Here is a 15,044-nt window from a genome sequence, read left to right as displayed (position 1 = left end):
TGGATTTGACAGGCAGAGAGAAAGCCATCTTTTCCTTCGGAGACGTTCACTCAGCTTCGTCGACGTCGAGTCGCAACTGTTTCCACTTGCCCGGAAGCTCCCCAAACGTAGCACAAGCCAACTACCGGCATGCTGGTCGCGGACGCCCCCTAGGAGGGCATTAGTTGCAATGACAACGACAAAGCAAGCCTGTTGTGAAAATTGCTCTTCTGCCTAGTTTGTTTTGTAGTCCTTTTAACTGGGGACAGAAGAGAGACTCCTAAATCCAAAGTTGGCATGGTTTGATTTATTGCTTCAAAATGTGGACAGCAGCAGAAGAAGAAAGTTTTGTTCAGAGTCAAGGGGCCAGATCGCAAAAAGGAGACTTTCTCTCGGGTCCTGTCTTGTGTCCACAGCGCCAGGCATGAAATGAAACGTGCTTCAAAATGTGCTCTTGTCAATTTACTCCCCGCTGTGATGTCACAATTGGCATACACCTGCCCCTGCCTCCGCCCATGACACGTTCCAGAGCTGAAGAGCCAACTGGATTGCCGTGACTTGCGTCAATGTCAAAAGGTAAGCAGAGCTGCAGCGTGAGCACAGTAAGAGACAGATTTTCACCCTACGTATGTAGTACATACGTCTGCCCGGTACACTGAGAACTCTCCATGCCCTGGGTCTTTTGAGCAAACAATGCCAGATGTCTGGAAAGTCTTCAAAAAATGAGAAGAAAAAAAAAAATGCAAGGTGTGCGATGTAGCCATGACAAGTCTTGAGAATGTAAAACAACAAAGAAACGCCCAGAAACAAAACACTGACGCTGACGTTCATCAGTCTCACTCGCTGGTCGGCGACCATTTCCGAGCGCGACGTCATCCCGAGCTCGCGGCAGCACCTGGACGCTACATGCTAATGCTCACATACGCTACAGTGAACCTCGCTATTTGATAGATGATTTTTTATACTGCCATTCATCTTTTGTGTCCCGGCTCACACATTTTCACATGTTCCTTTGTTTGGGGGGGAACTGATTTTCACAGTACACAGGAATGTCTGATTTTCAAGTAGCACGTGCCTTCGGGCAGCACTGAGCATCTGATAATCTTTGCTAGCATGAAGCTAGTGGACTTTGGTTGGATGGAACAATATGGTTTGGCTGAACATTTTGTAATGTTTAATTCTCCGGTTTCATGGGTCAGTTGGACAGAAAACGTCAAGTGGGAGTGACAAAGAGCTTGAAGTAAGCAGGCTTGTCCTCTTTTGTAGGCGTCTTCTTTTGTTTGGTCCAAGTGATGTAATGCGCTCGGATCCCATTTGGAAAAGTGGCGAGCCCGCCTCCCAGCTGTCAGACGCTGTGTGTGGGCTGAATGTGCTGAAAGCATCAGCGTACTAAGAGTTTTTGTTTGGAGAGCAATTTGACACATTGACCGTTTTTGCATTTGGGCACAGTTAGGTTTTTTCCTGCGCGCTGCCCGGCTAACAGTTTGAGCCGTCAACACTCGATTGAGCCTCGGTCGCTTCCCGGTGGGAAAAGAGCGAAGCCTTATGATGCCGTCTCAATCTCACATAGCCGGAGAATGTGGCCGATACGCGGCCAAAAAGATGGAATGACGGCACTCGTGCTTGTCTAGCGCAGGAGGGACCAGGTCCCAAAGTGCCTTGCCCCGCGGGCTGCGTTTTTGCCACGACCCCCCCCCCCCCCCCCCCCAAAAAAATCTCCAACTCAAGGGGAGGAGAGTTGAACAGAAGGGCTCGGCAATTCACCGCGACGTCGTTCTGCCCGATCATCTGCCAGAAAATCCCAAATGTCGAAGGCGATATTTGGAATGGTTTTGTTTGGATGAAACACAAAAGATAATCAGTCTGCCTTCACGAAGGAATGGCAAAACAAAAGTGAATCATTGTGGAGATTTGGACAATGTCAAGATCTCCAAACCATGAATCGATGACCAAAGAGTTCAATCTCTGGCTTCGCTTTACACCGTGTCTTCAAAGCAGTGAGAGAGAACATCAGGCGCACGGCGGGAAATTGTCCAAAATGAGTTCTTCCGATGAAAATGTCTGATTTGATGAAGATAGAGACAGAAAGAAATGTTTCGGTGTATCGATCTATGCCAACCAGCTAGTGTTAAAGGATGAACAATCAAAAGCTCTTCCATTGGATGGCAGAAGGTACAAAATGAACTTGTGCGTCCACTCTTTTTAGGACTCGTGCTGTGCTGTGAGATTCAAGTTAAATATGCGCCTTGGCTCAATAACGCTTGGGAAGCACGGGAAAAAAAACAAATGGCAGATTTTCACCTAGCATCGGGTGGCGGCACCGTACCAGAGCCCCACTTGATGAACGGGGGTTCACTGGAGTGTAGAGCGCATGCGCGGTCCAGGGAGCTGCAAGCCGGCGCCAGCGCGCGTGTGCGCGAGGAGGTCGTCCGGCACGACCTCCTCTAACCTCATCCGCCCGAAGACGGGCCGCGCCTGGCCGGGCGCCACGAGCACGAGCCGCCACCCTCGCCGCTCAGTGGACTGTAGTCTGAAACACAACAACAACAACAACAACAACAAGGCAAGTCAAATTGGTTTGGAGCTCGCTCAACGCTGCATACAAAGTAGGAGGAGTCGCAACGGGCCACCTTCGCATCATTGCACCAGGCGACTGCGCTCCCTTGACTTTGCACGCCAAATGATTCTGTCAAATTTACTCGTGCATGGAATTCATATTTAGATGCCTCCAACAACAACAACAACAAAAACAAAACGTGTAAGACAAACGCAGAGGTGGGCATTCTGTTCATCCGTTTTGCTGCCGTTTTTTTTTGGGGGGGGGGGGGGGGGGGGACGACTGACAGGCTGACGGCTTTCTGGACTAAGTGACCGGCTGATGATTACATTTCAGTTGAGCTTGAAAAAATGCTGACAAATGACTGAGCGGCGAAATGGAGTCAAATGCCCACTTCTGACAAATAGTAGACAAATTAATTTGACACTTCTACGGTACTGCCCCCAAGTGGCCAAAGCGGGCAGGACACTGAATTGGATTGAACACGAGAGGAGATCATGGTGTGCACAAACTGTTTCAAGCTTCTGCTCTTCTTCTTCCACGGTGTTCTTAAGTCCAATATCCCAGTGTTATTTTGACTCACTCAAACTCAGGTTTTATACGATACAATACAATAAGATTGTATTTATATAGCGCATTTCATAACAGCTAGAGCTGTAACACAGCGCTTTACATTCAATACAATAAAAAGGCCATAATACAACTAGTGGAATTTTGTCATTGTTTTTTTTTTTTTGAGTGGGTGGGGCAGATTTTTCTTTTTTTTCCCCCTACTATAGTAGTAGAACTTTCAAGATGATTCTTTAGCTGGGTGTGAGCTTAAGATGGAACAGGCCAAATGTGTACGTTCTGATCTCTTGGTCGTGGTGAGAACGCCCAAGCTGAGGAGCAGCGTTCCAAATGCTAAGCGGGCTGTGACTTTTCTAGCGCTTTTCTACCTTGGCTACTCAAAGCGCTTTTCACACTGGTGCCTCATTTCCGTAGCGAGGACGCAGCATCAGGAGCAAATGGGTCAAGTACAGAGGCTCAACAAAACACAAAGGGCCCAAGAACTGACCCTAGAGGGACCCCACGTGTCATGGCCATTTGCTCGCATCTTGTTGCTAGTAGCAGCTTGCGCTATAATGTTCAAACAAATTTTCTTCTGTTTCGTCTGTCGAGTGGCGTTTCATACAAGAGCCCAACGTCACTGCAATCGGGGTTTGTGTGATGCGTATCATTTTGAGGGAGTGAGCCATGGCAAAAACTACAAGTAGCAAGCGCTTTGCAACACAAGACGGCAGCAAAGGTCTTGGAAGGCCCGGCAGGTACACAATCCAAAAGCCATGTTTTATTGACCAGATGTATTCAGTACTTCAAACATCGGACCCAAACAAACCAGCCCTGTATTAGCTAGCATACTAGCCTAAATTGGAGACAGGTTCGCATCCCCCTCCAAAAAACAAACAAACCCAAAAACTCAGCCCACACGTGAATTTGCGAGCGCCAAAGAGCAACCACATTGGGTTGCTTGCATTTTTGTAACGTACGCGTGCAAGAAAAAAAAGAGGCGTGTTGTGCGACGGTGACGGGAAGTTGCGTTCGCCGCTCTTACCAGAGCTGCGTAGCGGCTTCTTGTCGCTCTTGGGTTTGAGCGCAGTGTCGGATGGGGCGTCCTCGTCGCGGCTCTGCGGAGAGTTTTGAAAACACGACCACACGTGTCACGAGCGGCACGTGACGTTGCGCACGCACACGCCCACACATCCACGAGTACGACAAGTGAGGACGACGGTGAGCAGGACGTCGCTTTCTCTGCTTGTCGGCATCAGAAACGGCCGGTGACCGACAACACTTTGGGTCTTTGCATGTGCACGTTGTGGCAGCCCAAGAGGAAAGCTTTCAATCCCGCATCCCGCTGGTGTAGCGGCATAGGAAGAAGAGGCCAGCTGCAAAGCCACATGCGGAACTACTACTTTGCCAAGCCGTCCCCTGACACCTGTTGGTGTGCTGGAGCCTGTCCCAGGCATCTTAGGGCAACTAGTTGCCGGCCAATCGCGGGGCACAAGTAGGCAAATTAGCCTCGAACATGATTGAGAGTCTTCAATCAAGCGCTTGAGATGACATACAGTACATCCTAATGCTAACGTGTGCTGACCTGCAATCGTCTGGAAGCTCCTTTGAAACTCTTGCCCAGCTGCATGCTGTCCCACTCCTCAATCTTCTGCCTCCTCTTCTCCTCCTCTTGCTAACGCACACATCAGTTCAAAGGTCACATGAGGAAGGTGTCACACGGGTGCGTGCGCGAGCTGGCGAGCGCGCTTCACCTGCTTGCGCTTCTCCCTGAAGATGGCCGCCTTGGCGTCCTGCTCCTGCTGCATCTTCCTTCGAGACGCCTCCATGGCCTCCTGCCTCCTCACCACCTCCTGGGCATCTTCACATCAGCATCGGCATCAGCGCCGGCATCGGCACTACAAAAATATGCGCCGTCGCTCGGCCCATTTATTTTTGCCTCGGTTGCGAGCTCAACCTTCACGAGCGCAAAGAGAATTGCACCTCACATTTGAACTCGTGTCAAACTTACAAATTATGTCACTTCTGTCAACTGAAAATGACATCACAGTTGCTCAGGGCTCAGATAACAACCAATCATGGCTCGGCTTCAGAAAACAGGTGAGCAGTGGTTGTTGCCTGAGCCTTGAGCATCTGTGATGTCGTATTCAGTCGACAGAAGACAGTGACAAAATGGCCGCCCGCTGAGATGGCTAAAAACGGGTGCATTTTTGCTGCTTGACTCATCTTCCACAAACGCAATATTCATCAGAGTGCCTTGTTTCTACTAGTGAGCCTGCACAAAGCCCTAACCCTAACCCAAGTATAGAGACGGTAGTCACGATTGCAACATACCTGACCAGGGACGACAGAAGGGCACCGACTGTAAAAGGCAACAGCCAGCCAGCCAGCCAGCCAGCCAGCCAGCCAGCACAAAGGATGACGCACACAGCACGTTTGAATACAACACCGAGTCCAATTTGCAAACAAAGTTGCCAGTCGAAGGCTGACACACGATGGAAAAGGCCATTGATGGCCTGACAAAAGCTAGGCGCCGTTGACCCGCCTTGAGGGAGGCCCATTCTCACAGAGTGGCAAGGAAACATGCCCATGAGTCGTGTTTGCCACGTATCAGGATTTCTGTGTAGATGACGGCGGCGGCGGCGGCGGCGGCAACTTGCACGCACATTTTGCTGTGAACAATGTGTCGCTCTTCAATGCACAACGCTCTTGTGTGTTGACAGTGAGACGACAGCCCACGGTACGGTCACCCTTTTAAACGGACGTCAATATCGTTCGCTTCTTGCTTGAATATGAACTGTTGTAACACAGCCACTCAATTTGCATGCCGCAAGTGCTCCTACTGCGCACACACGGGTGCGGGAAAGCCATCATCGAAAGCGAACCTTTGCACTCGGATCAGAACCGATCTTTCTGTTGCGCGTGTTGTCTCTCAAAATGTGTGACGAAGGCGCACGGGCAGGCATGATGTTGACGGTGAATAACCTTGCAGCGTGGACACGGGATGGGAGGCGCTCCTCCTCTTGGACAAGTAGACGAGCAGCGCGCAGAGCGCCACCAGCGCCAGCAGCAGGTAGCAGCCGTACGTCCACAGCAGCTCTCCGGCTGAAATGAGGCCAATCAAACACTGATCGTGAGTGCAACACATCCACAGGCGCGTGGAACTCGTTTTAATGGTCAATAACATCACGCGATTGGATTGCGCCAATGTGGAAAAGTAAGCAAATTGCAGTTTTACTACATGGAAACGCGGGACGCAAGCATCAAATGTCTTTGACGACAGCGAGGATCATGCTGGATTTGTAGCTTTTTCTTTTATTTCTCCAGCTTGGGCTTCTTGCACATTTTCAGACCACAATCAAGGTAAGAACTGAAGGAAATCAAAACAGTTGCGTTACATATAACGCAAAAAGGGGCTACAACCAATGATTGATTTAGTGATTAATTCATCCATGGATTCTTTTTTTGATTCATCAATAAATCGGATGATACAACACATTTTTTCATGTCCACCTCTTTAGTGACAATAAGGACACAATTTCAAATGGACAGTGCAGAAAGTGCACCAACACAAGTTGATGATGATTCACTTCCCGGTCTGGTCCCCAACATCCGTCCGAAATTCGGCACCTTTGTTTGCCAAGTCGAAGAAAATGTGTGCAAACGAAAGAAAGTGTTTGCAAACGTGGTCATCTCAAAGATGACTCGTGAGAGGCCCAAATTCCAAAGATTTGGACAATTGGAAGGGAAATAAAGTTTGGAAATCCCCAATTGATGGTCATCAAAACCGTTTGCCAAATCAGTGGATAAGTGATTAGATGTCAATTAATCTCTTGAGTTTTCAACCTCCCTGCTCCAACACACCTGACTCAAATGTTCAGGGTGGTGATAAGAATAAGAATAAGAATAAGAATGCCTTTATTGATCCCACAGTGGGGAAATTTTCATTGTTACAGTAGCAAAGATATAGGTCACACAGGGGCGGCGGCATAATGTGGCCATTAATGTATAACATTGACGGCAAACATTTAGAATCAAACCTATGTAGATATACGCAGTAACATGTGTATATACACATGTGTATACACACCAACCTACATCTACATAAAAAATATGAGGAACACTCATTTCGGCCTGTACATAGTACAGAGGATCCAGCTTCTGTTGAGTCTCGCGTAAACGCATGTCAACAAAACGCCAGATCACACAGGAAGCCGCACCCATAATTCACGCAAAAGGCTCATGGGGCGTGGGAAAAAGGCTGATATCGTTATAGTTATCCAGATGAGCTCGTATAGCAACATGCGTGTAATTCTGTCCCGGCACCTTTGTTTGCATTCTAAGGTGGCACTTTTGCAATAGCTCAACAGTTTTCCTGTCAAATGTACAATGCGCTATCGTTTTTGTAAATGTGTAATGGTTTACATGTTTGGTGTAATCCAAGCGAGTCCGTAGGGTGCGAGCTAGCATGCTAACTTGTTAGCGTGTGATCACTTGTGCCCCAAAAGTAAGTCGACGGCACAGAAGCATCAATATTGTTCGATGCGTTGGTGACCAAAACGAGCCGTGAAGTGCTCTTAGTTTGCCCAAGAGGGAGGAGTGTTCAAGTCACTCTTGTTTTGGTTACCCAGGAGGCCATCGGTGGGCAAGTCCTGCTGCTGCCGCTTCAAATCTTTCATGTCCACTGCCGGTAGCACGTCGCCGTTCTCGTCCACGTCCGTAATCTCCACGTCGCCCATTTGGCCGCAAACTCCACGCCACGAGCCCGATTAATGATGGTGCCCGCCCGGCCACGAACTATGACTTTAAATAACTCCTAATTAACTGACTTGGGAAAATAACTCAGTTGTTGTCTCGACGTGACGGTGGAAGATCGACCGACGAACCCAAACAAGCTTTGGTTTGCTAGCTTTCCTTCTTCGTCAGGCAGTTACTGTCTGTTCGCATAATGTTTGAGTTACTGCCACCTGCAGGGGGGCGGCGCTACTACATCGCCTCGCTTCGCGTCCCCTTCATGGGAATGGCCATTAGAAATAAATCCACTTTTTTCAAAATTTAAAGACAAAGTCTGCAAAAAATACTGTACAGTAAAATCAGTCCAAAGTGATTATTCCTCCCCAGGAACAAGAATCCACTGGAATGGTTTTCTACATGTTGGAGGAATGTTTTTTTTTTTTAGGGCAGATCAAACGTGAGGAAAATTATCATGTATGTATTGTATGTACTGTATTTTGCGCAGTCTTTGGCCGATAATTTTTGAAAAAAATTGTGCAGTAAAATCAGTCCAAACTTCACACGATGCTAGTATGGGCCACCAGGAAGAAGAATCCACTGGAATGATTTTCCACTTATCGAGAGAATGGTTTTTAGGGCAGTTCAAATGTGAGGGAAATGACGATGTACTGTAATTAGTTGCAGACTTTGGCTTTAATTTTTTGGGAAAAAAAAAAAAACTGCAGTAAAATCATCAAAATTCACATGATGATAGTATGGGCCACCAGGAAGAAGAATACACTGGGGTGATTTGAGAAACGGGAGATTTGTTACTGTCGAGTGGCTGGAATTGTGTGAATTTCGACGAGATCTCCAAACGATGAGCGGATGAGTCCGATAGTTTGGGATTCATCGATCAGTTGTTGATGAAGGCATGAATTGGGGCATCTCTGTCGTCAGTCAGTCCTGGCCAAGCTGTCGTGTTACTTGCACGAGGAGTCGGAGGAGAGCATCTGCCTTGTAGGGGAAAAGTCTCTTGTTGTGCAGCCTGGCCAGCAGGAGGCGCAGCCGCAGCAGGCAGCGCCGCGCCCTCCCCAACGTGTGCTCGGTGGCCACGGCGGTCCGCCGCCGCCGCCGCCGCCCTCCTCCATCGGGGCTCGCCGCGTCCAGCCGCGCCTCCTGGTCGCCACGCGCGTCGGTGTCCAGTAGGAGGCGCCCCCTGGAGGGCGCCCAGCGCGGCGCCTCTCTGTCCAGTCGCCGGCACGAGGCGCCAAAGCCCCGCCGGTCGGTCCTTAGGTAGCGCAGGTAGCGCAGCAGGTACTCCAGGAAGCAGGTTTCCGCCGACATGAGGAAGTCCAGCAGGATGCGGTGGTCCCACGAGACGGAGCGCAGGAGCAAAAGGAAGTGGCAGTGCGGGTTGCAGCCGACGGCGCAGGGGGCTTCGGCCGACGACCGCCAAACGTCTCTACTGGGGCAAGCAAGCGCACACTTTCAGCACTCTCTTTTTACACCGTGGCGCCAGCAGATGCCGGGCGGCGGCACTGACAGACGCTGGCTGCTCCGTTTGTTGTTTGAATGAGCCAACTAGCCACGCTAGCGCCCATCGATGGCGCGTTGCAAATGTTAGCATTAAGCTACCCTAAGTCTGTTAGACAAATGAATTGGTTGAACATTTTGGAATTAAAATGTCAGTGAACGCCCCCGCATCGCAAATTCTCTTCTTTTTTTTTTCCAACCTCCCCAAATCTGCCCATCATAATTGAGTTGGATTTGTTTTTCACCCCAAACATTTTTGAATGAAGTGCGTATATACAGCCAATGACCCTTTTCACCCAAAAAACATGAATTATATGAATGAATTTCACATCCCAAAATGAAGGAATCTTCTGACAAATGCAAGAAGCGGCGAATCCGCCGCCGCACGTACCTGAGCCGGAGGAAGATGAGGAGGGCGGCTTTGGCCGCCTCCATCATGTCGTCGTCCTGCTCGCCGAACAGCAGCGGGAGGACGGCGCAGTCGTGCTCGGCCTCCGCGGGCCGCATGCCGTTCTCGCGCAGGAACCGCCACAGACGGGCCAGGCGGCCGTCGGCCTCGCCGGCACCTGAGCACCAGACAAGGGCTGAGGTCGTCACGGGGCACCCAAAGTCAAGGACGGCGTTACTCGTAACCGCAGCACAAGTCACGACGGCAACCCATAAGCCCAAAACAAAAAACAGCAGACACGCCTACATGGGCAATCCTATTTGAATGATTGGCATTCAATGGTTGGCATTCGAAAGGGCAGCATCGCCCGGGAAGAAAAACAAGGTTCGAAATGAATTTCATTTCCCGCACACAGAAGGCCAAAATGTCTTGCCCGTTTTGTGTCCCAGTTGAAGTTTGACAATCTGTGACACGTTCACTGAAGGTTCAAATTCCCTTTTGGAATCGAAGGGATTTTGCTCCGACTTCCTTTTTGCTGCTTTTTCTCAAACGGACGGCCTTTGTCGCTCAGTCCGTCGTGAGCCATACTGCCACCGGAGGCGTCTCACGAGGTTGTCACAATGCACCAGAGGGATCTGGGATGCCGTTTTGCACTCACGCGTCAAAGCAGACAGCAAAGTAGAAGGTTGTATTTCTGGGCTCAGAATGTATTTGTGAACGGGTCCAAACTATTGCACGTCTTGACTCTAGTGCTACGGCCTCCAATTTCAGATCATCAAGAACTTCTGGCAAGAAGGACTTCAAGCATGGGAGACGTCGACACATGAAGAAGAAAACGGCCCCCGTCGTCACGGTGACAGGTCGGGCCGCAATTTTGCTGTTCTCACCCGCGGTGGCGGCGGCGGCGACGTGCTGCTGGACGCTCTTGATGACCAGCAGGCTGACGGCACGCAGCATTGCCGTGTCACGCCTCCCGTCTTCCCCGCCTCCTTTGGTGCCGCTCGTCCCGCCGAAAAACGACGGCGACCCTACGCGGACGCTCGCCAACCAGTCGGACGCGGTGGCGGCCAGAACGCTGACGTCGGCGGTGGAGGCGGCGGCGCTCTCTCCGGACGCGGCCAACCAGTCCTCGCCGGCCTTGCGCAGCGCCGCCCGCTTCAGCAACAGCGCCACCCTCTTGCTGACAAAGTAGTGCGGCGTGCGGCGCATGGCGGCTAGCAACGCGGCGGCGTGGACGTGCGTCAAGTGCGGACCCCGCGCGTCGCCGGACAGCATGGGAGCGGACGCCGTAAGAAGCTCGAGAAGGTCCAGCAGGAGGCAAAAGGCGTCGGCGGCGGCACCCGTGCCATTGGCGGCACCCGTGCCATCCGCAGGAAGGAGCCTGGACGCCGCGGCACTGACACTTGCGTCAAAGGCCATCACAAGCATCCGGACAAGTTCTGATGGATCACAGGCAAAAGTCAGACACTTCTTTTGCGGTGAAAGATCATTTCGTCCGGGCATCACACTTGCCCAAACTTTAAGTCAGGCCCTGTTTCATTCAGTTAGAATCAATTCAAATGACAGGCTGCACAATATATCGACAAAATATCGAGATCGCCATATTGGCCCCTGCGATATGCATATCGCAAAGACGCGCGATAAGTTTCTTCTGGAATTGTATGCTTTTATCTCAATTTGACCAGTCCAACGCAAACTTAAATGTGCTTTGCCATCCAATAGTTGAACATTATTGAGGGGAATTACATTTAATTAGCTGAGAATAAACTGAGCTTGCTTTATTTTTCTACCTGAAAAAAAAAAAAAGAATTCTTTCATTAGAGAATACAAATGTCATTGCTTTTGGTGCATGTTAAATATCGCTATGTTGAACAACCATATTGCATATTTTTCCAATATCGTGCAGCCCCATTATATACACATGAACCCTAACTGGTGCTCATGTGAGAACCGCGCCAACAGATGTGTGCGTGCGTGTGTGCGTGCGTGCGTGCGTGCGTGGGTGCGTGCGCATGTAGGCCTCTGTCAGTAATGCTAAACCACAAGCTGTTGAGTCATTTTCATCGCAGTCGGTTACTGCACGTCTTTGCTTTAGGATGTATGAGATTTGACCTTGACGGTTGTCGCGTAGAACTTTCTGGAGGACGCACGTCAGCGACCACAAGCAGGCGTCCAGTTCGGGGCCGGCGGGCAAGCTGAGCAGCGCCCGCTCACACGTCTCGTGCCATGTGGGGTTGACCACGCCCTAGTTACATACGTCATCATATCAATAATACATCAGGAAGCACAACAACAACAAATGCAAGTCCTTAAAATACACGCACACACACACACACACCCCCACACACACACACACACACACACATATAAAGTCAATGTGACGTGTAACCAGTAAGTCAACCAAACGAGAAAGAGGGGGCATCTTGGGGCTGTGCAGTAACTCACTTGCAATCATTTGAATGGTTTCAAACAAATCACCCAACTTAACGATAGCAGTATTTTTTCTAAAAAAATTTCTTGCAATATCTGCACACTTTTCAAACATCGGCTTCAACGCTACACAACACCAGTCCCGCATCTGGAAACGTTGGTATGCTGCTTCTTAGTATATTATCTTGAAGCGGCTGCATATCTGTATGTTCACAGGTGGGCATTGTACTCAATTTTGCCAGTCCGTCCTTCATTATCTGTCAGCAGCCTAAGTACCCGTCCATCATTTTTTCAAACCGAACCGAATTGTATTTGTGTATTGTCTGTCAGTCAGTCCATCAATTCGTATGTCAGTTAAAAAAAACCAGACAAACATGAAAAAGCCTTTCAAGGCCCAACGTGCAGAATTTAGTGCCATCTAGTGGTGAACTAATAGAATGCAACGACCTAAGATCGAAGCGCGTGCATTTGGAAGCGCGGAGCACTACGGTGTCTCAGAGAGAGCACACGTCGCAAGCCTTCCACCAATTTATGCAGCAGATGTAGAGGTACAAGCAAAATGTTATCACAACCGACTTCTACTATTCCGTCACTATTCCGTGACAAAGTAGGTGCATTGCATTGGTTACACATGCTTTAGTCATGAAGTGGAGGAACTCCGCTCGCTAAGTTTGTCTTCTTCGGTTACCCGTAGCAGAAAGATGGCGGCGAGACATGGTAGCCTCCTGTAGGGGAAGCGCGCCCTATGTAATAGAATTAGAGATGACTTCACCTACGATTATTTAGAAAAATATACATTGATGGGATACAACTTTTTTTTTTTTTTTTTGCATATTACTGAGATTAATTGTGGGTTTTCAAAATGAATGAACTTTGAGAACTCAAAACATTCTACCAGAGCTGGGCAGTCCGTCCCTGGGCCGGACCGGTCGGACCCTCCGGCCCGGCCGGATGCCCAATTTTGGGGCGGAGGGGTGGTGGGTGACAAATTTTTAAAAAATGGCTGGACTAAGCATGGCCGGAAGTGGATTTCAGTCCGGCCCACTAATTGGCCCTCATGCGTTTGACGTGGTCGCGAGGCAGCCAAATTTCATCTCAGCCTACTCAGTGTAAGGCTTCTTTTTAGGCTCCTTTCTACCCCGGCGTCCGCGAGCGACAACTGCCGCGTTGATTCATGTGACCGACGCATTGTGCTGTTGGCGACGGGTCTCTAGTCATCTCGGTCCGTTTATGGTTGTAAAAGGTCCGATATCCATTGTTGTCGCTGTCTTCATCTGGCGTTTTCCCGACTTCCGGAAATATGCCGTAGCAAACCTGGTGTGTATTGTGGTTTGCTGGTATGCTTTTATTTTGAAGGCCGTGAAGGAGGAGAAGTGTGCAAAATAAATAAGTAAGTTGTTGACGCGACTTCTGGCCGTCTGATGGACCCAAATAATTATACAAAACTACAAAACCAACCTCGCAATGGAAGTAATCACAGGCAGTTGGGTAAGTAGTAAAGTACTGGTGGCGCATTTTGAAGCGTGTTTGAAGTGTGTCCACAGCGGGTTTGAATAGTAAATTAGCCAGCAAATGATCCTTAAAAAGCCTCTGCCGTTCGCATCTCTCCCACGGCGGCGTTAATCACGGACCCTTTTTTGGGGGGTGGGGGTGATAATTTGTATGAATAAGGGCGGGGCGGTCGCGGCAGGAAGGGTACCCAGGTCAAGGGCGGAGGCTCGCGGCCGGACCGGCAAAAAAGGGTCAAGTGCCCAGCTCTGTATTCTACACGCTGTCACTTTAAAAAACGCTGATAAACATTCAATATATACGTTTACCACGGAACACAGGGGATATTGGGATCAACTCTGAAAATGTTCCAAAATATATTTTTTAAAACCAAACAAAAATCTACGAAGATGCTAGTATGTGGCGGCAGTCCACTGTACTTACAGATACTTGCAGTTGATAGAGGACACATGCGGAGGCGCTCTTCGCAGCCAAGTGACGGACCACTTGCTCTTCACAGCCAAACTTTGCCACCTGCCGCGCGTTAGCGTTAACGTTAGCGGTGAGCGGTGAGCGCTAAGCGCTGAGCGCTGAGCGCTGTGCGCTGAGCGCTGAGCGCTGTGCGCTGAGCACTGAGCGCTGAGCACTGAGCGCTGAGCTGGAGGCGGGACGCCGACCGACACTCACCATCTGAGACACGACGTCCAAGTCCAACAGGACCTCCAACACGTCCTGGGAGAAGCGGGCGACGTGTGATGTACGAGCCGTCACCGTGGCAACCATCCTGCTGACCAGCGTCAGAGCCAAGCAGCTCACGTCCGCCGCGCCGTTACCGTGGCGACGGTGAGCATGCACGCCATCGAGTATCACGCGCGCCAGCTCCTCGGCGTCTTGCTTCGGTGGTGTGGCGTGCGCGTGCGCGCTCACAGAACACTCGTAGACTTCGGCGAGGACGGCCATGAGCTCACTAGGCGATCCGCTGGCGGACGCCATTTTGTTGTTGTTGTTCTTCTTCTTCTTCGGTGTTATGGCGGTTGGCAAACAACTTTTGGCGCATTACCGCCACCGTATGAAATGGAGTGTAGGTCTCCACAAGCCTGTCCATCTAAAAAAATGAATTAATTCACACTTTCAATTCAACCCATAGAAGAACAAAAAAAAACAAAAACATCTTTGTAAAGGCCGTTTCGTCTGACTTCATGCATTGTTGTCCACCACCCGGAATACAACGCCACTGATGTTCTCTGCACAGGCCCTGTTTTAGGCAACAGTACATGTACTGTCCATTATATGCCTTATATGCATCAATGTTGGTCAAGAAATCGCAAAGTAGTAGAAAATTTAGAGGCACAGGCTGTAAATCAAGAAGCAACGGTAATATCGCCGGACTTGAGTTGAAAACCT

At 49.8% G+C, this 15,044-nt stretch overlaps 2 protein-coding genes across 3 annotated transcripts; both read right to left on the bottom strand.

Annotated features, from left to right (window-relative positions):
* Positions 1–1,673: 1,673 nt before the first annotated feature.
* selenos (selenoprotein S) lies at positions 1,674–8,341 on the bottom strand. Its single transcript, XM_086024746.1, has 6 exons — positions 7,713–8,341; positions 6,071–6,190; positions 4,840–4,946; positions 4,671–4,760; positions 4,131–4,203; positions 1,674–2,509 (listed from the first exon to the last, which is right to left on the bottom strand). The coding sequence occupies exons 1-6, from the start codon at positions 7,822–7,824 to the stop codon at positions 2,424–2,426; spliced, it is 588 nt and encodes a 195-aa protein (XP_085880872.1). The 5' UTR covers positions 7,825–8,341; the 3' UTR covers positions 1,674–2,423.
* Positions 8,342–8,493: 152 nt separating this feature from the next.
* lins1 (lines homolog 1) lies at positions 8,494–14,665 on the bottom strand. 2 transcript variants are annotated; one of them, XM_086024743.1, is made up of 6 exons: positions 14,328–14,665; positions 14,085–14,174; positions 11,835–11,967; positions 10,610–11,161; positions 9,726–9,900; positions 8,494–9,266 (listed from the first exon to the last, which is right to left on the bottom strand). In XM_086024743.1, the coding sequence occupies exons 1-6, from the start codon at positions 14,631–14,633 to the stop codon at positions 8,759–8,761; spliced, it is 1,764 nt and encodes a 587-aa protein (XP_085880869.1). In that variant the 5' UTR covers positions 14,634–14,665; the 3' UTR covers positions 8,494–8,758. The 2 variants fall into 2 exon arrangements, with proteins under 2 accessions (XP_085880869.1, XP_085880870.1); XM_086024744.1 differs by having other exon boundaries at positions 8,494–9,263.
* Positions 14,666–15,044: the final 379 nt, after the last annotated feature.

The sequence above is a fragment of the Filicampus tigris genome, chromosome 3 (assembly GCF_054856515.1).
Source record: "Filicampus tigris isolate MCC_2025a chromosome 3, RoL_Ftig_1.0, whole genome shotgun sequence".
NCBI lineage: Eukaryota > Metazoa > Chordata > Actinopteri > Syngnathiformes > Syngnathidae > Filicampus > Filicampus tigris.
The sequence above is the reverse complement of the archived record's forward strand: the minus strand, read 5'-3'. Positions and strand labels throughout refer to the sequence as shown.

Excerpts from the sequence above, each read along its gene's own strand:
- lins1 (XM_086024743.1), bottom strand. The coding sequence starts at position 14,633 with ATGGCGTCCGCCAGCGGATCGCCTAGTGAGCTCATGGCCGTCCTCGCC. Across the intron at positions 11,162-11,834 it reads TCTACGCGACAACCGTCAAG|AACTTGTCCGGATGCTTGTG; the intron begins GTCAAATCTCAT and ends GTGATCCATCAG. Across the intron at positions 9,267-9,725 it reads CTCATCTTCCTCCGGCTCAG|TAGAGACGTTTGGCGGTCGT; the intron begins GTACGTGCGGCG and ends TGCTTGCCCCAG.